The 26,665-nt window shown below is 33.7% G+C and overlaps 1 protein-coding gene across 3 annotated transcripts; it reads right to left on the bottom strand.

Annotated features, from left to right (window-relative positions):
• Positions 1-1,105: 1,105 nt before the first annotated feature.
• LOC117085087 (deleted in azoospermia protein 3-like) lies at positions 1,106-26,427 on the bottom strand. Of its 3 annotated transcripts, XM_033213630.1 has the most exons (12): positions 25,447-26,427; positions 24,638-24,688; positions 22,806-22,838; positions 20,040-20,078; positions 19,242-19,292; positions 17,390-17,461; positions 16,592-16,642; positions 14,960-15,031; positions 11,694-11,728; positions 10,069-10,140; positions 6,893-6,991; positions 1,106-3,083 (listed from the first exon to the last, which is right to left on the bottom strand). In XM_033213630.1, the coding sequence occupies exons 1-11, from the start codon at positions 25,552-25,554 to the stop codon at positions 6,928-6,930; spliced, it is 648 nt and encodes a 215-aa protein (XP_033069521.1). In that variant the 5' UTR covers positions 25,555-26,427; the 3' UTR covers positions 1,106-3,083; positions 6,893-6,927. The 3 variants fall into 3 exon arrangements, with proteins under 3 accessions (XP_033069521.1, XP_033069510.1, XP_033069533.1); XM_033213619.1 differs by lacking the exon at positions 20,040-20,078 and having other exon boundaries at positions 22,767-22,838; XM_033213642.1 differs by lacking the exons at positions 24,638-24,688; positions 25,447-26,427 and having other exon boundaries at positions 20,040-20,111; positions 21,971-22,999.
• Between the last annotated feature and the right edge of the window lie 238 nt (positions 26,428-26,665).

Below are 26,665 nucleotides of genomic sequence, written 5' to 3'. Positions count from 1 at the left end.
ACTTTATCATGAGAGGGAAGTGCTGTGGAGTATTTATTTTTAAAAGTCAATGACTTCCTTGCAAGATAGTTACTATCAATTTTGAAGTTATTTTGAATTAAAGGTAATCTGATTTTAGAAAAAGAAAAAACCAACATGTAGAATACACTTACAGAAGTGACCAACCTTTTTAGAGTTGCTCGATTTTGCTGTAACTTGAACTTTTTACAAAAAAGTGTTGAATTGTATTTTTCAATTCCAAAGATTTGATTTCATGTTAATAATTTAATACTAAACTATACAAACATGCTTGAGATAACAAACTGGTGTAAAGCAACTATCTTAACCTGTATGTAGTCTAGTTTGGGGGTCTGAAATTACTATAAACTTATTCAGCTTGATGAGCTAGAATCAAATATTCTGAATAATGATTATATATGTAACCACAGACACATGCATATACAGACACACACATATATAAATATATACACGTATTCACATAAAAGAATTACAAACTTTTAGCCTATTATTGGACACTAAACTTCACAGTTTAACCTTTGGTTATGGAGAAAGCACTGGTTGGTATCCTGCAGCACTTTGGAGTCAAATTTATGGTTATGAATCAGTAAGCTTACGAACTAATGAAATACAGGAATGTCTGAGGAGAGTTTCCTCTCCACTGGACTCAGCTTACAGAACTGAGTATTAGAACTAGAGTTATAAGAGGTGGTATTGATTTTTTTGATTGTATCCACGTGAAGTACATGCAATATAAAACATTTCAGCTCTATTAAGCAAATACAGTGACTAGGCCCTAAGTGCACAAAAACACAACGTGTTTCACAGGGTCGAAAATGAGAGGGACCACAGCTGTGAGATAGCAGAGTCAGATGTATGTGTCAACATTCCTACTCCGCACTGCTATTGAGGAACCTCTTAAATTTATCTTTGTACCTAAATTTGCTTTTACAAGCTAACTCTGCCAGATTAGTAAACTGAACTTTTACCCTTTTGCATTTTAAGAATCTAAACCTTGTTACACAAATCTAAACCCTGTTACAGTTCCCACCCAACTCCCCACCATTTCTGATTATTACATAAGAAAGTTAAAAATACTTTCGAAAAAAAAAAGTTTATTTTTATTCATTTATGCAAAGACAGTATCAGCAATAGGTAACAGAAACAAATATGTAAGAAATATCTAAGTTTAGAATTAATTTTCCATTTTTAAAGGTTCAGGACTTTATCACTTTTACCTTACTCTTTTAAATACCTCACTCCAACAAAGGCAAACATTTATTCCCTAACTTTTCCTTAAGGTCGTATTGGAATAATTACAACTAGCTCTTTACAATATAGGTATCATTTATAGAAATCTGGAGACAATCACAGAATGATATATGTCAGAATGTCAAAGCACTAAAAAGCGACAGGTAATTTTTTAATAGACAAATAGTGCTTTCAATTTCTCAGGTGTAATAAAGCCCTCTTGGGAATTCTAAAGTTAAAAGACTCTTTCCTTCAGATTCAGAATGAAAATTTTGAGAAATCATAGACCCCAGTGGGCACTAGTAACATGGCCCATAGTAACTACATTAATTTAGAGTCTCCATGTTTTAGGGATGAAGCCATTGAAAGAAGGGCCAGAAAGCCACTTACAACTCATGTCCATGGCAGATCAAATGATACAGACACAACTGTTTCCCTTAGAAAGGTATTACATCCCATTGCTACCGTTCCAGGGCTTGGCCCTTGAACTGCTCATACAGCTACTTCTATTCTTTAGATTACCAGTTCTAAGAGCACACCTCCCAAAAGATTAGTAAAAGAGGTGGGGAAAAAAGACTGTGGGTATAGCAAAAGAGCTCTGGGGCTCCAGCTGTGTGTCACAATGTAAAATGAGGACACCTGCTAATCTAGAAACAACGTTAACTTACTCAGTTAAGAATTCTAGCACGTTCTTAAGATATACTTACTAAACAACCTCATATACAGTTACAGTTATATATAACTAAACAACTTGCGTGGTTTAGAAATATTAAAACTACCTACTTTGACTCTTCTGGACATATTTTACTTTACAAAAGGAAATATAACAGGTTAAAAAATAAAAATAAAAATCTATAGCAAGTAACTAATACTTCAATGTTTTTATAAAAACAATTCCTTTCGGATACTCTAATTAACCTTTGAGTGACATAAAAAAGTTACAGCATTCTTTAATACCTGTTTTTGCACAATTTGACATACAGTCATTAAGTTTAGCATTTCAAAGAACAATGTTTTTACAAAAAAGAATGGTAACTCCTTGAGAAAGAGTTTAGTTTGTTAGTAAAGTTTAGTTTGTCTTGGATTCTTTAAAAAATTGGGCCCAGAATTTTAGTTATCTTAATTACTATCTCAATCAAATTGGATACATATGTGTAGATTCTAGATAAAAGACAAAATATTTTTAATAAACATATGTATGACTCACTGATTGGACTGTTTGCTTGGAGTCTGTTTTACTGGGTTTAGATAAGAAAACTTCAATAAAGCTAACTATATATTGAGTTCCACTGATTAAAAATACTATTTTAAAAATTCTGCTTTTGTGGTAAATTTCTAGATAAATCATAAATGCATAACTCAATATTGTAAATACTGTACTGTTCACAGGTACTCGGAGAAATGAAATGCTTGTATTCAGACTATCAAAATTCTTGTCTTTCAAATCTGATTAAAAAAATTTTTTTTTGAAAATTAGTATTTCCTTTTTAAAACTTAAAATGCAAATTTCAACTTTTTAAAAATCTTTGCAGATAAATCTTAACTTACTTTCAGTCTCAATTGTTTTCCTTTCTGCAATATATTCAACACAGAACCAGGTTCTAAATAAATATCTAATGAAGATCAGTTTCAATGTAAGATAAAACTAGATTTGAATAATACAACTTATACAGAAAGTTTCAGTGTGATTTACCAAAATTCAGAACATCTATAATAGTGGAAAACTTTTAGCTTAATATTCAAAACCAGCAACTTCTCATGAAACTAGATAGCCGAGAAGATCAAACAGATTTAAATACTGCCCAACTTCTTCTAAAACGATGCACTCTGTTAACCTGGAAAACACAGAAATAGTAATTTTATTTTACCGAAAATTTATGATGACTACCATGGATCTGAAAGTTGTCAAAACTTAAACCATTTGTTTTGGGTTTAAACATTATAAATAACGAGACAAAAAGATGATACTTTTTGAGAAGGATTTTTGAACACTGGGATAACAAATGTACCGAGATGGCTAATTTTATTAAACAGTTTAGTTAAAAAAGAAAACAATAATAAATCCCAGTAAACTCAGGAATAACACTACTTAGACTCAATATCATTTTTTTGTACTTCTTAGTTAATAATTTTGCAGTAATGTCCCAAAGACAGCTGTAGAAAATGAAAATGTAAAAAATACTGTTTTCACTAACTAAACTGCTAATCTAATAGGAACCACAGCTTGCAAACAGCTCTCAATCTGAAATTTCATGTCTTTAGGTTAAAATATGTACGTTTTTGGCATTTAAAGACATATCATTAACCTATGAAGGTATATCATTCTTTAGAAACGAAGATAAAAATTAAAATACATGCAAAACTTTCTTTTCACTCTATGCTGCCTACAGTGCAGAGAGACGTGAGAGGCCTCACATGGAGGAATGGGAATGAGTGAACGAGTAATAACATAATTGTATTTCCTTTTCTACCACTAACTGTGCCCTTTTTCTAAGACTTCAGTTTCACTGTCATATAAATAAAAGTGGCTTCTGGAAGTTACCTCATCTGACAAAACACTGATATCTTATTTAGATTAAAATCTAGAAAACTGGTCACCAACATGTATTTCAGCGGTCACGTAGGAAACAAGATTGTGAAGGGGCTAGAGAATTAAGAAAACTAAGAGTGAAATTAGCTATGGAAATTGTAAGTACATTAAAAAATACCTCGGGCATTCTAATTCAGTGCAACAACATGTAGTCAAAGTAGGTCTAGATGTCAGACAACTGCAGGATGCTAACTTCTGATTCCTCTCCCAAATGAGCAGAAAATGCTGAAGTTTTAAAGGGAGTCTTCTGTCTAACACCAGGTGAGAACTCAAGTTTAAAAATATTTTCTGGACTAGGCATGGTGGCTCACACCTATAATCCCAGCACTTTGGGCGGCTGAGGCAGGAGGATCACTTGAGTCCTGGAGTTCATGACAAGCCAGGGAAATACAGTAAGATGCTCTCTCTTAAAAAAAAAAAATCTTTTGGCTGGGCGTGGTGGCTCATGCCTGTAATCCCAGCATTTTGGGAGGCCGAGGCAGGAGGATTACAAGGTCAGGAGATCGAGACCATCCTGGCTAACAAGGTGAAACCCTGTCTCTAATAAAAATACAAAAAATTAGCCAGGTGTGCTGTCACGTGCTGGTAGTCCCAGCTACCCGGCAGGTGGAGGCAGGAGAAAGGTATGAACCCAGGAGGTGGAGCTTGCAGTGAGCCAAGATGGTGCCGTCTCAAAAAAAGAAAAAATTTACTAGCCAATTGTGGTGGTGCATGTCTGTAGTCCTAACTGTTTCGGAGGCTGAGGCAGAAGGATCCCTAAGTGAAGGAGACTGAGGTTGTAGTAAGCCGTGATTGTGACACTGCACTCCAGCCAAGGTGACCAAACGAGGTCACCTCAAAAAAAAAAAAAAAAGATTATCTTCTGCTTTGAAAATCATTTAAGTACTACTGTAGACACCAATGTAATCATCAGAACTTTGGGCAAGATAAGCTGATGTACAATTCCAGTTCTTTCTTTTCTAAATTGTACTATCTATGTCGAATTAAGCAACAAGAGAACAAATGTCAACTTTAAATAAGTTTACTCCCTGTTGCAATGATGTTAAGAACTTAATGCTGCCATATGGCTCTACTCTTCTACATTATACAGGAGATCAATAATGTAACCCTTTAAAAAGGCTTAGCGTCATCCTATATCCAGTCACAGATGAAAAAAAAACAAAAGCTAGTTCTGTTTTTTTTTTTTGAGGCAGAGTCTCGCTCTGTCGCCCAGACTGGAGTGCAGTGGCGCAATCTCGGCTCACTGCAAGCTCCGCCTCCCGGGTTCACGCCATTCTCCTGCCTCAGCCTCCCGAGTAGCTGGGACTATAGGCGCCCGCCACCTCGCCCGGCTAGTTTTTTGTATTTTTTAGTAGAGACGGGGTTTCACCATGTTAGCCAGGATGGTCTCGATCTCCTGACCTCGTGATCCACCCGTCTCGGCCTCCCAAAGTGCGCTAGTTCTGTTTTAAGCCACAAAGTAATGGTTAAACATTTCCTTTTGAATGTAAAGTGTGTAGCCAGTTTTGACAAATCTGGCAGTTCCCCTAAAGGTTAAGCATGACTTAGCAATTCCATTCCCAAGTGTATATGCAAGAGAAACAAGAACAGATGTCCACACAATAACTTGTACATGAATGTTCACAGCATTATATATAACAGCTAAAAAGTGGAAATAATCCAAATGTCTTTAACAGATGAATGGATGAACAGAATGAGGAAGTATCTAGAAATAAAAAAGTGAAGTTCTGATACATGCTAGAATATTGGTGAACACTGAAAACATTATGCTGAGTGAAAAAATCCAGTCACAAAAGGCCACATTATATATGATTCCATATACATGAATGTCCAGGAGAGGATAATCCTTAGAGAAAGAAAGTAAATTAGTGATTGCCTAGGGATACACGAGTTCCAGGAAAGTGGCAGGTGACTGCTAAGGTAGGGGTGTGATTTTTGGGGTGATTTAAATATTCTGAAAATGATTGTGGTCATGGCTGCACAACTTTGAATATATGAAAAAACAGTGAAGGGCACACTTTAGGTAAACTGTATTACTCGTATTATTTCAATACACCTATTATTTAAAAAACACCTTCCCTTTATTAACCAGAATATTTCTCTCCCATTGGACTGACAAAGTTAGTTCCTTTTCATATTCATAGACTTAGAACTACAAGTACCCAGAAACCTTTAGTCCTGTACCTTCTCATTTTAGACTTGTAAAAACTGGAGGTTTAATAAGATTTATCTATCCAACATAGAAAGTGGGATCAGAAATCAGATCTTTCTGGAATTCAACTAGCCACATTCTCTTCCACTTTACCAACTCTGAATCAACCTGTACTTCTTTTTACTCAACTTTTTACTGCTTCACTTTACCCTTTCACGCTGTTCAGGTGTATCATCTGAGTAAACCATTTCTTTTCTTCTCTTTAGTTTAATATGAATGCATTAAGTTCTACTTTTTCTTCTTCTTCTTCTTCTTTTTTTTTTGAGACAAAGTCTCGCACTCTGTTGCCCAGGTTGGAGTACAACAGCACAATCATGGCTCAAAGCAGCCTCAACTTCCCAAGCTCAAGTGATCCTCCTATCTCAGCCTCCCCTGGAGTAGTTGGGACTACAGGTATGTATCATCACACCTGGCTAATTTTTGTATTTTTTTGTAGAGATGGGGTTTTGCCATGTTACCCAGGGTGGTCTTGAACTCCTCAGCTCAGGCAATCCACCCACCTCAGCCCCCAAAAGTGCTGGGATTACAGGCTGCACGTGGACGAGATCTGCTTTCTGCATCTAAAATTTTCTTTTACTATTTGGTCAAGGCAGTCAATTAACTCTCTTCTCTAGTAAACCCTTGCAGCTACGTATTTCTGCTGCAAGATTCTTCCCTAAATGTCACAAGGTTCGGCAGCAGAAAATACACTCCAGGTAAAACCCACTCTGGTTTACTGGGTTACAGTCAAATGCCAACAGTTCAAATAAATGCTCTTAAGAAATCTCAAAATACATACACCACAGGAAAACAGTTTAAAGCTAACAAGTGCTTTTAAATTATGCATACCATTCCCTTCATACCTTGAAGTAGTCATCTTGAGTAACAACAGAATTTATCAGTCTGTTCTCTTGATTAAACAGACAAGACACCACCGTTTGTATGCTTCGGTCCACAGATTTCTGAAACACAGAAGTTTTCAGTAACATAAGGACAACTCTTTCTTTCACTCACTTTTATTTTTTTGATGGTTTAATGAACATATTAGTTTATTTCTAAAGAAATGCAAAAAAAAAAAAAAAAAAAAAAGGCTAAGAGGCTCTGAGCAGTGGCTCATGCCTGTAATCCCAGAACTTTGTGAGGTCGAGGAGGACTGATCACTTGAGATCAGGAGTTCAAGACCAGCCTGGCCAACATGGCGAAACTCTGTCTCTACTAAACCCCATCTCTACTAAAAATCAGCTGGGTGTGGTGGCAGACATCTGTAATCCCACCTACTCAGGAGGCTGAGGCAGGGAGAACTGCTTGAACCCAGGAGACAGAAGTCGCAGTGATCCGAGATCACACCACTGCACTTTCAGCCTGGGAAACACTGTGAGACTCCATCTCAAAAAAAAAAAAAAAAAAAGAAAGAAAGAAATTCATAAAAATGAGATTCACAGTTCTTACCACATATCACTCAGTGTGTAGTTTTCTGACAAATTAAAGAATTATCTTAGAACTTTAGTGACAGAACACTGGTTTAAAAAGCTCAATTTGTTAAATCCCTAATTGAACTCCAATGCTTCAAGAAAAAATACTCAGGACAAAACCTGACAATTATACTGTAACATTATGTTTTAATATTTATTTGCATGTTTAAATCGGGTATCAAATCAAGGTATTACATTACAAGGTATATTATATATTTTTTTACATTTTTTTTTATATTTATATTACAAGGTATATAAATCGGGTATTACATTCCATTGGGACTTCTTCAGTATTACACATATTACCAGTACATCAACTACTTCCACACTCTCACCTATTTAACAGAACTTATGTGATGCAAGAGTGACAGTATTGTTACTACAGAAATTTGCAGTAATGATAAAATGAAAAAACAACCCTGTGTATTTCAATATTTGAATAATTACTACTGACTTCACTGTTGGGAACTTCTGCCACATGTTATGGAGAGAATGCCATAAATATTTTCTACTGCTTAAGACGAAAATTGTTGTAAAAGAAAAGGGAAATATAATTCATACTAATTCTAGTTTGAGGAGTAGAATTCTAGAGGAAGCCCTCCCACAGAATTCTGCAAAATCATAAGTATTTATTAAAGAATGGTTTTTCAAAATTAGTGGAACTGAAATATAGGAAAGAACTGCTGAATCAGAAACTTTTATGTATATATTAAAAAATTGGGGTATCCAATTTCAACAACCTTTACATTAACTTCTGAATAACAGTCTATTATTTAAGCTCCATGATTTATGGCTAACATCTTTAACTTTGGGCAAAAATGTTTGCTTCTCAAAAAAAAAATTATTAAAACTAGAAAAAAATACAAACTATATATTTAAGAAAAACAAAATTAGATGTTTGCCTTTTGTGGGCCATTTCCAGAAGTTGTAGTAGTTTCATGAATTGAGCACTCATTTGGCACAACATCACCTCCTGTATCAACTTTAACACAGTGGTAATAAACAGCTGAATAAGCCTATATTTAAAATAATGAAATATAATTAAACAGATACACGATACTTTTAAAAGCCACTTTATTTTTTCTTCAAAAAGGTGAGCTGGTATCAAAAGTTTCAATGTAGGCTGTGTTGAAATTCAATTGTATTACTTCAGAAATCTTGTTTTAAATGAAAAGTTGAAATACATTAAGACAGCCTTTTTGTTTTAAAATGGCTTCCAGAAATCAACATAATCAGAAGTAGAAGGACTCTAAGAAACGAATGCAGTAAGGGAGTGTTTGAGAACTTTAGCACTTATTATATCCTTCAAATATCCAATTGTGATGCAAGACAGCAGCTCTGGTGTGTTAGAGGTAATACTTTTGGTTTTATTACTATTCTTATGGGTAATTAGCAGCAAAACATTTCTGTTTCTCTTCAACAAATTTTTTTATGGCTGGTAAAGCCAGAGGCATATTCTAGGCAGATACATGCCAATTCTAAAGCCACATTAACACTACTATTCCTGGATTATATCATCTATCAACAAGTAACTGAACACTTATCAGATATGTGGACCAGCCATTGTTTCAGCACACAAAAACCTGAGAGAGAAAAAGGCACTGTTGCTCCATGGGAGTTTACAACTGGGTTAAAAACAAGGTAACAAAATGTAAACATTAATATAAGGCACCATTTAAAAATATCTATAGGCATATATGAAATGGAAAAAAAAATCAAGAAAGATGAAGTATGTTTCACTAATTCACTTTACTCAATAACCCCTTTCGCTATTCAACAGGCCACTGTGAAGGCATCTTAAAAAAAAAAAAAAAAAAAAAGGAAAACAAAATTATTCATATATTCCTACACGTTTTCAAAAACACATGAGATATACAATACTGAAGCACTCATCATGTTGGCTCCTTTGTTATTAAAATGAAAGAAGCGAAGAGTAGGAAAACGAAGTACTTTATGTTTCTATTCCCTGACGTTTTTGTTGTTACTTCTATATACAAAACCTCACTGCTTTCTCAATTTTCTGGAGTTGGCACTGTGGAAATCTCAAAAGATACTAGTTCTTTCAATTTATTATTTATTACCATAGATATGATTATGGGTCACAGATACACTCATATCTATAAAAAGAGGCCCAGAGAACTATTATCCTCAAGCAGCCAGTTAAAATAACAAAAAATTGTAATTCTGTGCTCTAAGAATGGGGTAATAATTTTATTTCATTCTATCTGCCTAAAAAAAAAAACTATGAAACTCAGTTTGGATGTTCCAGCTATTTGATAGCAAACGCAAAAAAAAAAAAAAAAAAATATGCTGAAATACAGATGGACACACCAAATCTCAGAAAACTGTTCTACAGAAAAGCTATTGCTATGTATATTACTATCAAGATATTATTCTATTACTTCTAAATAATACAGAGGGCTTCACTACAGACCAATTCTAAGTGTTTTCTTAAATTTTAGGTACATTCCCTCTAGATTAAAATGACTATTCAGGCAATTTGTACAAACAAGTTAAAGGCCTCAATAATATCTGAAAGTAAAACATTTTACTCCCCCTCCAATTACCTGGTGGTTATATACAGGCAACTGATATCCAGTGATGACCTGACCTGGTGAACTTGGATAAGTAGGATACGCCTAAAAGTAAGTTTACAGAAAGAATGAATGAATACGGCAAAACATTTTTTTTTAATTAGAAAGAAATATTATTCCCAATATAAAAAAAAAAAGAAAAACTTGAAAATATTTCTTACTTTTCTATATACAACAATGCAGAATTCTAAATGAATGACTTCAGGGAAAAAGAAATATTCTCTGTCAAGTGCTAAGTCCCTTTGTGTGGCGCGGGGGAACAGACAAATTACAAAGAAGTGACTATTTCACCAGGCAAAGTTTACCTTACTGGGTACTTATTCCCACCCAAAAGTTATTTCTTACACTGGTGATAAGGCTCCATTAAGACAGATTTCAGTGTAAGTTAATACATTTGTTATTTATTTGTCAATATACTTCCAGACAGTTTTGTGTTTGACAGTATTATAGGTTAATATGTAGTTCTCCTACAGATATTATGGTATTTTCTGTACTTCATTTTTAAAAACTAAGGGGAGTATATAATCCAAAACTGCAGAAGAGGCAGTACAATGTCTTACATATTTCAATAAATACTTATTGTTTGAAAACATACAGGTAGCAGCATACATGAATACACCCAGATTCACCATGTATTGGCTCATCGTGAATGTTAGAAAAAAGTAGGGCTGTTTTTCTAGCCATTGCTCAGAGAAGGAAAAAGAAGAAGAGGTATACCCTACATGTTTCAAGTACATGGAAAATGTCAACAAATGAGAGACACTGAAGAACAATCACTACTATTTTGTTACTTTATTTTCCATCAAGGAAAATATCTTTTAAACTAAGACATAAATAAAATGAACTAAGAAGAAAATAAATATTATTTATCAGCAGTAAGTGATAGAGTATGTCAAATCCTACTTTAATTATCAAAATTACCAGGATCAGAGAAATCAGATGCCAGATATTCACAGGATTTATAGGTATAGTAAAACACATCAGAAATCTACACATTTCAGAACCAGAATTTTTCCAGCAGTTTATATGAGCAGTCATCTGGAAATCACAGCAAGTAAAGAAGAGCTAGATGAACTGCTAACCTTAGAGAACAATAAACTAGGCAGAAACGTAAGAACAGTTGCTTTCAAATATTTTTGCAACTAGTTATAAGTGGGGAAAGAAGCTTGGGTGTTTTAGAGGTAATACTCCTTTTATTTGTATTCTTATTTAAGAACAATTAACAGCAAAACATTTCTATTTCTCTTCCACATTTTTTTTTTTTTTTGTGGCTGGTAAAGCCAGAGGCAGATTCTAGAAAGATACATGCTGATTCTAAAGTAATACTAATACTATCTTTCTTAGATTACTCACTCTATCAACAAGTAACTGAACACTTATTACGTGGACCAGCCACTGCTTAAGCACACAAAAACCTGAGAGAGAAAAAGGCACTGTGGTACCCATGGGAGATTATAATTGGGTTAAAAAGAAAGTAACAAAACATTAATATAAAGCACCACTTAAAATATTTATAGGCATATATGTTATGGAAGATAATCAAGAAACAATAGGAAGTATACGGTAGGCTACTTCGCTTTACTAGAGGTGCAACTTACCTCCTTTGACCTCCAACAGGCCACTGTGGTGGCATCTTAAAAACAAAAAAAGGAAACCAAAATTATTCAAATATTCCTACACATTTTCAAAAACACATGAGATACATAATATTGAGGTACTTATGCTGACTCCTTTATTATTATTATTATAAAAGAAACAGAATGGAAAAAAGAAGTACTTTATGGTTCTAATCTCTGACATTCTTGTTGCTATTTCCACATATAAAACCTATTTCCTCAATTTTTTTGATTTTGGCATTGTGGAAATCTCAAATATGTTAGTTTTTTGAATTTATTACGATGGATATGATTATTGGTCACAGACACAGTCATATCTATGAAAAGAGAACCAGAGAACAACTATCATGAAGCAGCCTGCTAAAATGAAAATAAATATAATTTGAATTCTGTGCTCTAAGAATTGGGTAATAATTTTATTCACTCTATATCCCTAAAAACTTCATGAAAGTCGGGCTGGATGTTTCATTCAGCTATTTGACAGGAAAGGTGAAAACTACATGCTGAGATATAGAAGGACACCAAATCTCAAAAAAACTGTTCTACAGAAAAGTTATTGCCAAGTATATTCCTGTCAAAATACTCCATTTACTGCTAAGTAATACAGAGGTCTTCACTCTAGACTAATTCTAAATGTTTTCCTAAATTACAGGTATATTTCGTGAGTTTAAAATGACAAACTATTCAGGAAATCTGCATAAACAAGTTAGAGGCCTCAACAATATCTGAAAGCAAATCACTTTACTCCTTCCTATATTACTTGATAATTATATACAGGTAACTGATATCCAGTGGTGACCTGCACTGGTGAATATGGATAAGTAGGAAATGTCTGAAAATAAAGTTTATAGAAAGAATGAATAAGATAAACTATTTTTTAAAATTAGAAATATCATTCCCAATATCACAAAAATATGAAAAACTTTAAAATATTGTTTTTCTATATACAGTGATGCAGAATTCTAAAGGAGTGACTGACTTCATGAAGAAAAATATTCTCTGTCAAGTGCTACATTTTGGGTGTGAAGCGGGAACAAATGATAAAGTAGTGACTATTTCACCAGGCCAAGTTTATTTATACTGTGTACTAATTCACACCCAGCAGTTATTTCTTTCACTGGCAATAATGCTCCATTAAGACAGATTTCAATGTAAGTTAGAGTAATACATTTGCTATTTCCCTGTAAAGATACTTCTAGACTGTTTTCTATTAGACAATACTATGGGGTAATATGTAGTTTTACAGATGTTATAGCTTTTTCTGTACTTCATTTCGAAAAACTAAGTGCAGTATATAATCCATAACCACAGCAGACATAGTATAGTATATGTTTCAATAGATACTTCTTGTTTGAAAATATGTAGGTAGTAGCATACATGAATACACCCAGATTCAGTAATAGCTCACAGTAAATGTTAGAAACAAGTAGGGCTTTTTTTTTCTAGCCTTCATTCACAGAACGAAAACGCAGCAGAGTATACGTATACCCTACACATTTCAAGTACATGGACAACGTCAACAAATAAGAGACACCGAAGAACTATTTCACTACTATTTGGTGACTGTATTCTCCATCAAAGAAAGTATCTTTTAAACTAAGACATAAATAAAATGAACTAAGAAGAATATAAATGTTATTCATCACCAATAAGTGACAGAGTATGTCAAATCCTACTTGAAGTATCAATGTAACCAGGATCAGAGAAATTAGATGCCAGAAACTTACAGCATTTACAGATACATACTAAACCACATCAGAAGTCTACTCATTCCAGAACCAGAATATACCCAGAAGTCAGCAATTTATATGAGGAGGCATCTCGAAATCACTTAAAATAATGGGTATCTAGATGAATTGCTAACCTTAGAGAAGAATAAAGTAGGCAGACACAAAAGGGGAGCTGCTTTTATTCACTTTAGGAACTAGTTATACGGAGGGAAAGCAGCTCAGGTGATTTAGAGGTAATACTCTTGTTTATTCCTACTCTTAGCTCTCTTGTATAAATTTACCATAAGTTAATTAACTAGTCATTTATTGATATTCTTTTAGATATTTGAAAGGTTTTGATAATATAAATAAATATTATTGTACATAAAAAAAGTAGTTAACAGCAAAACATTTCTGTTTCTCTTCAAGAAATTTTCTATTGCTGGTAAAGCCAGAGGGAGATTCTAGAGGGATACATACTAATTCTCAAGCCACATTAATACTACCTTTCTTAGATTACATAGTCTATCATTATGTGGACCAGCCATTGCTTAACTACACAAAAACCTGAGAGAGAAAAAGGCACCGTTGCTCCCTCTAGAGTTTATAATTGGGTTAACAAGAAAGTAAAAAAATAAAACAAAATAAAACAATAATAGGAAGAACCACTTAAGAATATTTATAGGCATATATGACACGGAAAAAAAGCAAGAATGAACAGGGAGTGTGTTTGGCTAATTCACTTAACCTCAAGTACAACGTAACCCCTTTGCTCCCCAACAGGCCACTGTGGTGGCATTTTTTTTTTTAAAAAAAAAGGGAAATCAAAACTATTAAAGTATTCCTACACATTTTCAAAAACACATGAGACATACAATATTGAAGTACTTATTCTGCTATCTCTTTTTTCTAAAAAAGTAACAGAATTGAAAAACGTAAGTACTTTATGTTTCTAGTCCCTGACGTTCTTGTAACTCACATATATGAAACCTCCCATTTTTCCCAATTTTCTGGAGTTGGCGTTGTAGAAATCTCAAAGATACTAGTTCTTTCACTTAATTACCATAGATATAATTATGGGTCATAGATAGTCATATCTATGAAAAGAGATCCAGAGAACTACTGTCATGAAACAGCCAACTAAAATAAAAATATAATTAGAATGCTGTGCTCCAAAAAGTGGGTGGTAACTTCATTTCATTCTATCTCCCTAAAAAATTCATGAAAGTCAGTATGGATATTTCATCCAGCTATTTGACAGTAATGCTGAAAACTACATTCTGATATAAAGAAGGGGACACCAAATCTCAGAAAACTGTTCTACAGAAAAGTTATTGCCAAGTATATTCCTGTCAAAATATTACTCCATCACTTCTAAATAATACAGCGGTCTTCATTCCAGACTAATTCCAAGTGTTTCTTAAATTTTATGCACACTTCACTAGTTTAAAATGACCAACTATTCAGGCAATTTGTATAAACAAGTTAAAGGCCTCAATAATATCTGAAAGCAAATCATTTTACTCCCTCTTACATTACCTGAAAATTATATACAGGCAACTGATGTCCAGTGATGACCTGAACTGGTGAATCTGGATAAGTAGAATATGCCTGAAAATAAATTACACAGAAAGAATGAACTAACATGGTAAACCATTTTTTAAAAATTAGAAAGAAATATCAATCCCAATATAACAAAAATATGAAAAATTTGAAATACTAATTATTTTCCTATGTACAACAATGCAGAATGGTAAATGACTGACTGATGAAGAAGGAAATATTTTCTGTCAAGTCCTACCCTTGGATGTGGAGGGAGAACAGACAAATGACAAAAGAATTGAGTATTTCACCAGAGTAAATTTACTTTACTTATGCTGTGTACTTATGTCTACTCAGAAATTATTTCTTACACTGATGATGAGGCTGCAATAAGACAGATTTCAGTTTAAGTTAAATTAATACATTAGCTATTTGCCTGTAAAAATACTTCTAGACTGTTTTGTATTTAACAAATATTATAGGGTAATATGTAGTTCTAGAGATGTTACAGCTTTTTCTGTACTTCATTTCGAAAAACTAAGCGCAGTATACAATCTAATACTGGAAAAGAGACAGCATAATGTCCTCTATGTTTCAATAAATACTTACTGTTTGAAAACATATAGGTAGCAGCACACATGAATACACCCAGATTCAAAAATGACTCATAGTAAATGTCAGAAACAAGTAGGGCTTCTTTTCTATCCATTGTTCAGAGAAAGAAAAAGAAGAAGAGGTATACCCTACACGTTTCAAGTACATGAACTGTCAACAAGTGAGACACACTAAAGAACTGTTTCACTACTATTGTGTTACTTTATTTTCCATCACAGAGAATGTCTTCTAAACTAGGACATAAATAAAATGAACTAAGAAGAAAATAAACTTTATCACCAGTAAGTGATAAGAATATGTTAAATCCTTCTTTAAATAGCAAAGTAATAGGAATCAGAGAAATTAGATGCCAGAAACTCATGGAATTTATAGATACATTAAACCGTATCAGAAATCTACCCATTCCAGAATCAGAATATATCCAGAAGTCAGCAATTTATATTAGGAAGCATCTGGAAACCATTTCACATAAAGAATAGCTAGATGAACTGCTAAACTTAGAGAAGAATAAGATAGGCAGACCATAAGGAGAGCTGCTTTCAAATACTTTAGGAACTAGTTATATGGGGGAAAGCAACGCCGGTGTTACAGAGTATGTAATACACTTTTTAATCCTTATTTAAGAGTAATTAACAGAAAAACATTGCTGTTTCTCTTTATCAAATTTTTTATGGCTGGTAAATCCAGATGCAGATTCTAATCAGATACATGTTATTCTAAAGCCCAATTAATACTACCTTTCTTCGATAAAGCCACATGAGGTCTACCTTTCTTTGATTATATAGTCTATCAACAAGTAACTGAACACTTATCATTATGCGGATAAGCCATTGCTTAAGCACACCAAAATCCTGAGAAAGAATAAGGCATTGTTGCTCCCATGGGAGTTTACAGTTGGGTTACAATTGTAACACATTAATATAAAGAACTATTTTAAAAAATTAATAGGCATAAATAATATGGAAAAAATATCAAAAAAGAAGAGGAAGTATACATTTCACTAATTTGCTTTACCAGAGGTACAACGTAACTCCTTTGCTCCCCAACAGGCCAATGTAGTGGAATCTCAAAAAAAAAAAAAACAAAAAAAGGAAACCAAAGTTATTCAAATATTCCTACACATTTTCAAAAACACATGAGATACATAATATTCAAGTACTTATCATGATGGCTCCTTTGTTATTAAAAGAAAATAAATAGAATGGAAAAAAGAAGTACTTTAGGTTTCTAACCCTGACATCCTTGTCACTTCTATAAATAAAACCTCGCTGTTTTTCCAAATTTTCTGGAGACGACACTATGGAACTCTCAAAGATATGAGTTCTGTGAATTTATTACCACATATATGAGTGTACGTCATAGATATATTTTTACCATTGAAAAGAGACCCAGAGAACTACTATCATGAAGCAGTAAGTTAAAATAAAAATATGATTAGAATTATGTGCTATAAGAATTAGGTAATAAACTTGATTTCACTGTATCTCCCTAAAAAACTGAAGAAAATCAGTCTGAATGTTTCAGCCCTTTGACAGAAAAGATGAAAAAATACATGCTGAAATAAAGAGTGGAATACCAAATCTCAGAAAACTGTTCTATGGAGAAGTTATTGCCAAGTATATTCCTGTCAAAATATTATTTCTTTACTTCTAAATAATACAGAGGTCTTCATTACATTTATTAAAAGTGTTTTCTTAAATTTCAAGTACATTTCACTAGTTTAAAATGACAAAATATTCAGGCAATTTGTATAAACAATTTGAAGGCCTACACAGTATCTAAAGTAAAACATTTTGCACCCTCTTCAATTACCTGATAATTATATACAGGCAACTGATATCCAGTGATGACCTGCCATGATGAATTTCGGTAAATAGGATATGCCTGAAAATAAATTTCACAGAAAGAATGAATGAATATGGTAAAACATTCTTTTAATTAGAAAGATATATCATTCCCAATATAACAAAAATATGAACTTTAAAATATTAATTAATTTTTCTATTATCAACTACGAAGAATTCTAAATGAATGAATGTCATTAAGAAGAAAGAAACACTCTCTCTCAATTGCTACCCTTTGGGAGGCGAGGTGGAACAAATGATACAGAAGTGACTACTACACCAGGCAAAGTTTACCTTATTCATACTGTGTACCTCAGCCCACTCAGAAGTTATTTCTTATACTGGTGATAAGGCCCTATTAACACAATTTCAATGTAAGTTACATTAATACATTTGCTACTTCTTTGTCAAAATACTTCTAGACTGTTTTCTATTTGACAATATTATAGGGTAATATGAAGTTCTCCTACAGATGTTACAGCGTTTTCTGTATTTCATTTTGAAAAACTAAAGGCAGTATATAATCCAAAACTGAAAAGAGACAGTATAATGGCTCCTATGTTTCAATAAATACTTATTGATTGAAAACATATAGGTAGCACCATACACGAATACACCCAGATTCATTAATCGTTCACGTGGAATGTGAGAAACAATTAGGGCTTTTTTTCTAGTCACTGTTCCGAGAAGGCAAGAAAAGCAGAGGTATACCCCTACGTTATTCAAGTACATGGAAAATGTCAACAAATAAGACACTGAAGAACTATTTCACTACTATTTTGTTACTTATTTTCCATCAAAGAAAATGTCTTTTAAACTAAGACATAATAAAATAAAGAAGAAAATAAACGTTATTTACCACCAGTAAGTGATAGAGTATGTCAAATCCTTCTTTAAGTATCAAAGTAGCCAGGATGAGAGAAATTAGATGCCAGAAATTCATGGGATTTATAGATACAGTAAATCAGAAATCTACCCATTCCAGAACCAGAATATATCCAGAATTCAGCAACCTATATGAGGAGGCATCTGGAAATCATCTCAAGTAAAGAATAGCTAGGTGAACTGTAACCTCAGAGAAGAATAAACTAGGCAGACGCATAAGGACAGCTGCTTTCTAATACTTTTGGAATTAGCTACATGGAAGGAAAGCAGTTCAGATGTTTCAGCGGTAATACTCTTATTTTTTGTTCTTATTCTTATTTAAGAGTAATTAACAACCAAACATTTCTGTTTCACTTCAACAAATTTTTTTTACAGCTCGTAAAGTCAGAGGGAGATCCCAGGCAGATACGTGCTCATTCTAAAGCCACATTAATACTATCTTTCTTGGATTATATAATCCATCAACAAGTAACTGAACACTGATCATTATGCGGACTAGCCATTGCTGAAGCACCCCAAAGCCAGAGAGAGAAAAAGGCACTGTTGCTCCCATGGGAGTTTATAATTGGGTTAAAAACAAAGTAACAAAACATAACACATTAATATAAAGAAGGATTTTTTTTTTTTTTTTTTGGACAGATTCTCACTCTATCACCCAGACTGGAGTGGAGTGGTGCCATCTCCGCTCACTGTAAGCTGTGCCTCCTGGGTTCACACCATACTCCCACTTCAGCTTCTGGAGTAGCTGGGACTACAGGTGCCCACCACCACACCCACTTAGTACAGATAGGGATTCACAGGGTTAGCCAGGAAGGTCTTGATTTTCTGAACTTGTGATCTACCCAACTAATGATTTATAAACATTGGTAGGGCATATATGATGTGGAAAAAAATCAAGAAGAAATAGGGATATATGTCTGGCTAATTCACCTTACCAGAGGTACAGTGTAACTCCTGGGCTCCCCAACAGGCCACTGTGGTGGCATCTTGATAAAACAAAAAAGAAACCAAAATTATTCAAATATTTCTATACATTTTCAAAAACACACGAGATACACAATATTGAGGTACTTATCATGCTAGATCGTTTGTTATCATAATAAAAGGAACACAATAGAAAAAAGAAGTACTTTAGGGTTTCGAATCCCCGAAGTTCTTGTTGTTATTTCTACATACACTACTTCACCTTTGAACTAAATTTTCTGGAGATGTCATTGTGGAAATCTCAAGGATACTAGTTCTTTGAATTTATTATAATAGATATGGAAATGGGACACAGATATAGTCATATCTACGAAAAGAGACTCAGGGAACTACTATCACGAAGCAGCAAGCTAAAATAAAAACATAATTGGAATTCTATGATCTAAGAATTGGGTAATAATTTTATTTCACTCTATATCTACACAAAATTCATTGAAGTCACTCTGGATGTTTCAGCTCTTTGACGGCAAAGACGAAAAAGAAATACACATGCTGTAGTACAGAAGCGGACATTAAATTTCCAAAAAATGTTCTACAGAAATGATACTGCTTCATGTATTTATGTCAAAATTCATTCCATTGCTTCAAACAATACAGAAGTTTTCATTGAAGACCAATTCTAAGCGTTTTCTTAAATTTATGTACATTTCACTAGTTTAAAATGACAAAATATTCAGGCAATTTGTATAAACAAGTTAAAGGCCTACATAGTATCAGAAAGTAAAACATTTTGCTCCCTCTTCAATTACCTGATAATTATATACAGGCAACTGATATCCAGTGATGACCTGCCATGGTGAATTTTGGTAAGTAGGATACGTCTGAAAATAAATTTCACAGAAAGAATGAATGAACATGGTAAAACATTCTTATAATTAGAAAGAAATATCATTCCCAATACAACAAAAATATGAACAACTTTAAAATATTAATTATTTCTCTATACACAACTATGAAGAATTCTAAAAGAATGACTGTGGTTAAGAAGAAAGAAACGTTCTCTTTCAATTGCTATCCTTTGGGAAGAGAGGGAGAACAAATGAAAAAAGAAGTGACTACTACACCAGGCAGAGTTTACCTTATTCATACTGTGTACCTCTGCCCACCCAGAAGTTATTTCTTATACTGGTGATAAGGCTCTATTAAGACAGATTTCAATGTAAGTTACATTAATACATTTGCTATTTCTTTGTCAAAATACTTCTAGACTGTTTTGTATTTGACAATATTATAGGGTAATATGAAGTTCTCCTACAGATGTTACGGCATTTTCTGTAATTCATTTTGAAAAACTAACGGCAATATGTAATCCAAAACTGAAAAGAGACAGTACAATGTCTTCTACATTTCAATAACTACTTATTGATTGCTATCATATAGGTAGCAGCATACATGAATACACTCAGAATCAGTAATGACTCACATGGAATGTGAACAACAAGCAGGGCTTTTTTTCTAGTCATCGTTCAGAGAAGGCAACAAAAGCAGAGGTATACCCCTGCATTATTCAAGTACATGGACAATGTCAACAAATGAGATACTGAGGAACTATTTCACTACTATTTTGTTACTTATTTTCCATTACAGAAAATGTCTTTTAAACTAAGACATAAATAAAATGAACTAAGAAGAAAATAAATGTTATTTATCACCCGTAAGTGATAGATACTTTCTTGGATTATATAGTCCATCAACTATATAAGGAAGGCAAATCCTTCTTTAAATATCAAAGTAGCCAGGATGAGAGAAATTAGATGCCAGAAATTCATGGGATTTATAGATACAGTAAAACACATCAGAAATCTACCCATTCCAGAATCAGAATATATCCAGAATTCAGCAATCTATATGAGGAGGCATCTGGACATCATTTCAAGTAAAGAATACCCAGATGAACATGTAACCTCAGAAAAGAATAAACTAGGCAGATGAATAAGGACAGCTGCTTTAAAATATTTTTGAAACTAGCTACATGGGGGAAAAGCAGTACAGATGTACCAGAGGTAGTACCTTTTTTTGTTGTTGTTCCTATTCTTTAAGAGTAACTAACAAAACATTTCTGTTTCTCTTCAAGAAATTTTTTTTTAAGGCTGGTAAAGTCAGAGACAGATTCCAGGCAGATACATATTCATTCTAAAGCCACATTAATACTGCCTTCCCTGGATTATACAGTCTATCAACAAGTAACTCAACACTGATCATTATGTGGACCAGCCATTGCTGAAGCACCCAAAAGCCAGAGAGACAAAAAGGCACTGTCGCTCCCATGGGAGTTTATAACTGGGTTAAAAACAAAGTAACAAAACATAACACAGTAATATAAAGAAGGTTTTTTTTTTTTTTTTTTTTTTTTTTTGAGACAGAGTCTCACTCTGCAACCCAGACTGCAGTGCAGTGGTGCCATCTTGGCTCACTGTAAGCTGTGCCTCCTGGGTTCATACCATTCTCCCACCTCAGCCTCTGGAGTAGCTGGGACTACAGGAGCCCACCACCGCAAGCACTTAATTGGTGTTTGTATTTTTAGTAGAGATGGGGATTCACAGTGTTAGCCACAAAGGTCTCGATCTCCCGACCTTGTAATCTGCCCACCTAACGATTTTAAAACATATGTAAGGCATATATGACACAGAAAAAAAATCAAGTAAGAACAGGGAGAATATCTCTGGCTAATTCACTTTACCAGAGGTACAGCATAATTCCTGGGCTCCCCAACAGGCCACTGTGGTCGCATCTTGAAAAAATAAAAAGGAAACCAAAGTTATTCAAATATTCCTATACATTTTTAAATACACAAGAGATACAAAATATTGAGGTACTTATCATGCCAGATCGTTTGTTATCATAATAAAAGGAACACAATAGAAAAAAGAAGTACTTTAGGTTTCAAATCCCCGAAGTTCTTGTTGTTATTTCTACATCTAATACCTCACATTTTACCTAAATTTTCTGGAGATGGCATTGTGTAAATCTCAAAGACACTAGTTATTTCAATTTATTACAATACATATGGTAATGGGTCACAGATATAGTCATATCTATGAAAAGAGACTCAGAGAAATACTATCATGAAGCAGCAAGCTAAAATAAAAACATAATTGGAATTCTGTGATCTAAGAATTGGGTAATAATTTTATTTCACGCTATACCTCTACAAAATTCATGGAAGTCACTCTGGATATTTCAGCTCTCTGATGGCAACGATAAAAAAAAAATACATGCTGCAGTACAGAAGTGGGCACCAAATCTCCAAAAACTGTTCTACAGAAACGATATTGCTTTGTATATTCCTGTCAAAATACATTTCATTGCTTCAAAATAATGCAGAGCTCTTCATCCTAGAGCAATACTAAGTGTTTTCTTAAATGTATGTACATTTCACTAGTTTAAAATGACAAAATATTCAGGCAATTTGTATAAACAATTTAAAGGCCTACATAGTATCTGAAAGTAAAAGATTTGACTCTCTCTTCAATTACCGGATAATAATATACAGGAAAGTGATATCCAGTGATGACCTGATATGGTGAATTTCGGTAAGTAGGATATGCCTGAAAATAAATTTCACAGAAAGAATGAATGAATATGGTAAAACATTCTTTTAATTACAAAGAAATATCATTCCCTTATAACAAAAATACGAACAATTTTAAAATATTTAATTATTTTTCTACACACAACTATGAAGAATTCTAAATGAATGACTGTCTTAAAGAAGAAAGAAACGTTCTCTGTCAATTACGAGGGAGACAACTGACATAAGAAGTGACTACTATGCCAGGCAAAGTTTACCTTATTCATACAGTGTACCATTGCCCACTCAGAAGTTATTTCTTACACTGGTGATAAGGCTTTATTAAGACAATTTCAATGCAAGTTAAAGTAATACATTTCCTATTTCTTTGTCATAATACTTCTAGACTGTTTTGTATTTGACAATATTGCAGGGTAATATGAAGTTCTTCTACAGATGTAATGGTGCTTTCTGTACTTCATTTGGAAAAACTAAGGGTAGTGTATAATCCAAAACTGCAAAGAGACAGTGTCATGTCCTCTGTGCTTCAATAAACATTTAATTATTGAAAACATACAGGTAGCAGAATACTTGAATACACCCACATTCATTAATGGCTCACACGGAATGTGAGCAACAAGTAGGGCTGTTTTTCTAGTCATTATTCAGAGAAGGCAACAAAAGCAGAGGTATACCACTACATTATTCAAGTACATGGAAAATGTCAACCAATGAGACACTGAAGAATTATTTCACTACTATTTTGTTACTTACTTTCCATCAAAGAAAATGTCTTTTAAACTAAGACATAAATAAAATGAACTAAGAAGAAAATATATGTTATTTACCACCAGTAAGTGATAGAGTATGTCAAATCCTTCTTTAAATATCAAAGTAGCCAGGATGAGAGAAATTAGATGCCAAAAACTCATGGGATTTATAGATACAGTAAAACACATCAGAAATTTACCCATTCCAGAACCAGAATATATCCATAATTCAGCAACCTATATGAGGAGGCATCTGGAAATCATCTCAAGTAAAAAACAGCTAGGTGAATTGCTAACCTCACAGAAGAATAAACTAGGCACATACAGAAGGACAACTGCTTTCAAATATTTTTGGAACTAGCTACATGGGCGCAAAGCAGTACAGATATTTAGAAGTAATACTCTTTTTATTGTTCCTATTCTTATTTAAGAGTAATTAACAACAAAACATTTCCGATTCTCTTCAAGAAATTTTTTTTACAGCTGGTAAAGGCAGAGGCAGAGTTCAGGCAGATACATGCTCATTCTAAAGACAGATTAGTATTACCTTTCTTGGATGATATAGTCTATCAACAAGTAAATGAACACTGATCATTATGTGGACCACCCATTCCTGAAGCACCCAAAAGCCAGAGAGACAAAAAGGCACTGTTGTTCCCGTGGGAGTTTATAATTGGGTTAAAAACAAAATAACAGAGCGTAACACATTAAAATAACGAAGGATGTTTTTTTTTCTTTTTTTTGAGACAGTCTCACTCTGCAACCCAGGCTGGAGTGCAGTGGTGCCATCTTGCTCACTGTAAGCTGTGCCTCCTGGGTTCACACCATTCTCCGGTCTCAGCCTCCCGAGCAGCTGGGACTACAGGTGCGCACCTCAAAGCCCAGCTAAATTTGTGTTCATATTTTTAGTAGAGATGGGGATTCACAGTATTAGCCAGGAAGGTCTCAATCTCCTGACCTTGTGATCTGCCCACCTAAAAAATGATTTTAAAATATTTGTAGGCATATATGACATGGGAAAAATCAAGAAAGAACAGGGAGTATATGTTTGGCTCATTCACTTTACCAGAGGTACAGCATAACTCCTGGGCTCCCCAACAGGCCACTGTGGTGGCATCTTGAAAAACAGAAAGGAAACCAAAATTATTCAAATACTCCAATACACTGGCAACAACGGATGATATACACAATATTGAGGTACTCATGCCGGCTCCTTTCTTATTATAATAAAAGAAATACAATAAACAAAAGAAGGACTTTAGGTTTCCAATCCCCAAAGTTCTTGTTGTTATTTCTACCTATAATACATCTCCTTTTAGCAAATTTTCTGGAGGTGGAAATCTCAAAGATACTAGTTCCTTAAATTTACTATGATAGGTATGGTAATGGAACATAGATACAGTTATATCTATGAAAAGACAACTAAATAATTACTATCATAAAACAGCCAACTAAAATTAAAATATAATTGGAATTCTGTGATCTAAGAATAGGGTAATAATTTTATTTCACTCTATACCTCTACAAAATTCTTGGAAGTCAGTCTGGATGTTACGGTTCTTTGACGGCAAGGATAAAGGAAAAATAAAAATAAAAAATAAAAAATAAAACACATTCTGCCATAGAGAAGCGGACACCAAATCTCCGAAAACTGTTCTACAGAAATGATATTGCTTCGTACATTCCAGTCAAAATTTATTCCATTGCTTCAAAATCATACAGAGGTCTTCATTCTAGACCAATTCTAAGTATTTTCTTAAATTTTACGTACATTTCACTGCTTTAAACTGACAAAATATTCAGGCAATTTGTACAAACAATTTAAAGGCCTACATAGTATCGGAAAGTAAAACATTTTGCTCCCTCTTCAATTACCTGATAATTATATACAGGCAACTGATATCCAGTGATGACCCGATATGGTGAATTTCGGTAAGTAGGATATGCCTGAAAATACATTTCACAGAAAGAATGAATGAACATGGTAAAACATTCTTTTAATTAGAAAGAAATGTCATTCCCAATATAACAAAAATATGAAAAACTTTACAATATTAATTATTTTTCGATATACAACAATGAAGGGTTCTAAATGAATGTCTTTAAGAAGAAAGACACGTTCCCTGTCAATTGCTACCCTTTCGGAGGGGAGGGAGAACAAATGACATAAGAGATGACTACTACACCAGGCAAAGTTTAACTTATACATACTGCCCACCCAGGAGTTATTTCTTATACTGCTGAAAGGGCTCTATTAAGACAGATTTCAGTGTAAGTTAAATTAATACATTTGCTAGTTCTTTGTCAACAATACTTCTAGACAGTTTATATTATAGGGTAATACGAAGTTCTCCTACAGACGTTATGGCTTTTTCTGTACTTCATTTTGAAAAACTAAGGGCAGTGTATAATCCAAAACTGGAAAAGAGACAGTATAATGCCTTCTATGTTTCAATAAATACTTCATGATTGAAAACATATAGGTAGCAGCATACTTGAATACACCCAGATTCAGTAATTGTTCACACGGAATGTTAGCAACAACTAGGGCCATCTACTAGTCATCGTTCAGAGCAGGCAAGAAAAGCAGAGGTATACCCCTACATTTTTCAAGCACATGGAAAATGTCAACAAATGAGACACTGAGGAACTATTTCACTACTATTTTTTTATTTATTGTCCATCAAAGAAAATGTCTTTTAAACTAAGACATGATAAAATGTACTAAGATGAAAATAAATGTTATCTATCACCAGTAAGTGATAGAGTATGGCAAATCCTTCTTTAAATATCAAAGTGCCAGGATGAGTGAAATTAGATGCCAGAAACTCATGGGATTTATAGATATAGTAAAACACATCGGAAATCCACCCATTCCAGAACCACAATATATCCAGAATTCAGCAACCTACATGAGGAGGCATCTGGAAATCATCTCAAGTAAAGAATAGCTAGGTGAATTGCTAACCTCAGAGAATAAACTAGGCAGACACATAAGGACAAGTGCCTTCAAATATTTTTACAACTAGCTACATGGAGGAAAAGCAGTTCAGATGTATTAGAAGTAATACCCTTTTTTGTTCCTATTCTTTTT

Source organism: Trachypithecus francoisi, unplaced genomic scaffold (genome assembly GCF_009764315.1).
Source record: "Trachypithecus francoisi isolate TF-2019V2 unplaced genomic scaffold, Tfra_2.0 Contig00524, whole genome shotgun sequence".
Classification (NCBI taxonomy): domain Eukaryota; kingdom Metazoa; phylum Chordata; class Mammalia; order Primates; family Cercopithecidae; genus Trachypithecus; species Trachypithecus francoisi.
This window is presented reverse-complemented; position numbering and strand designations above follow the sequence as displayed.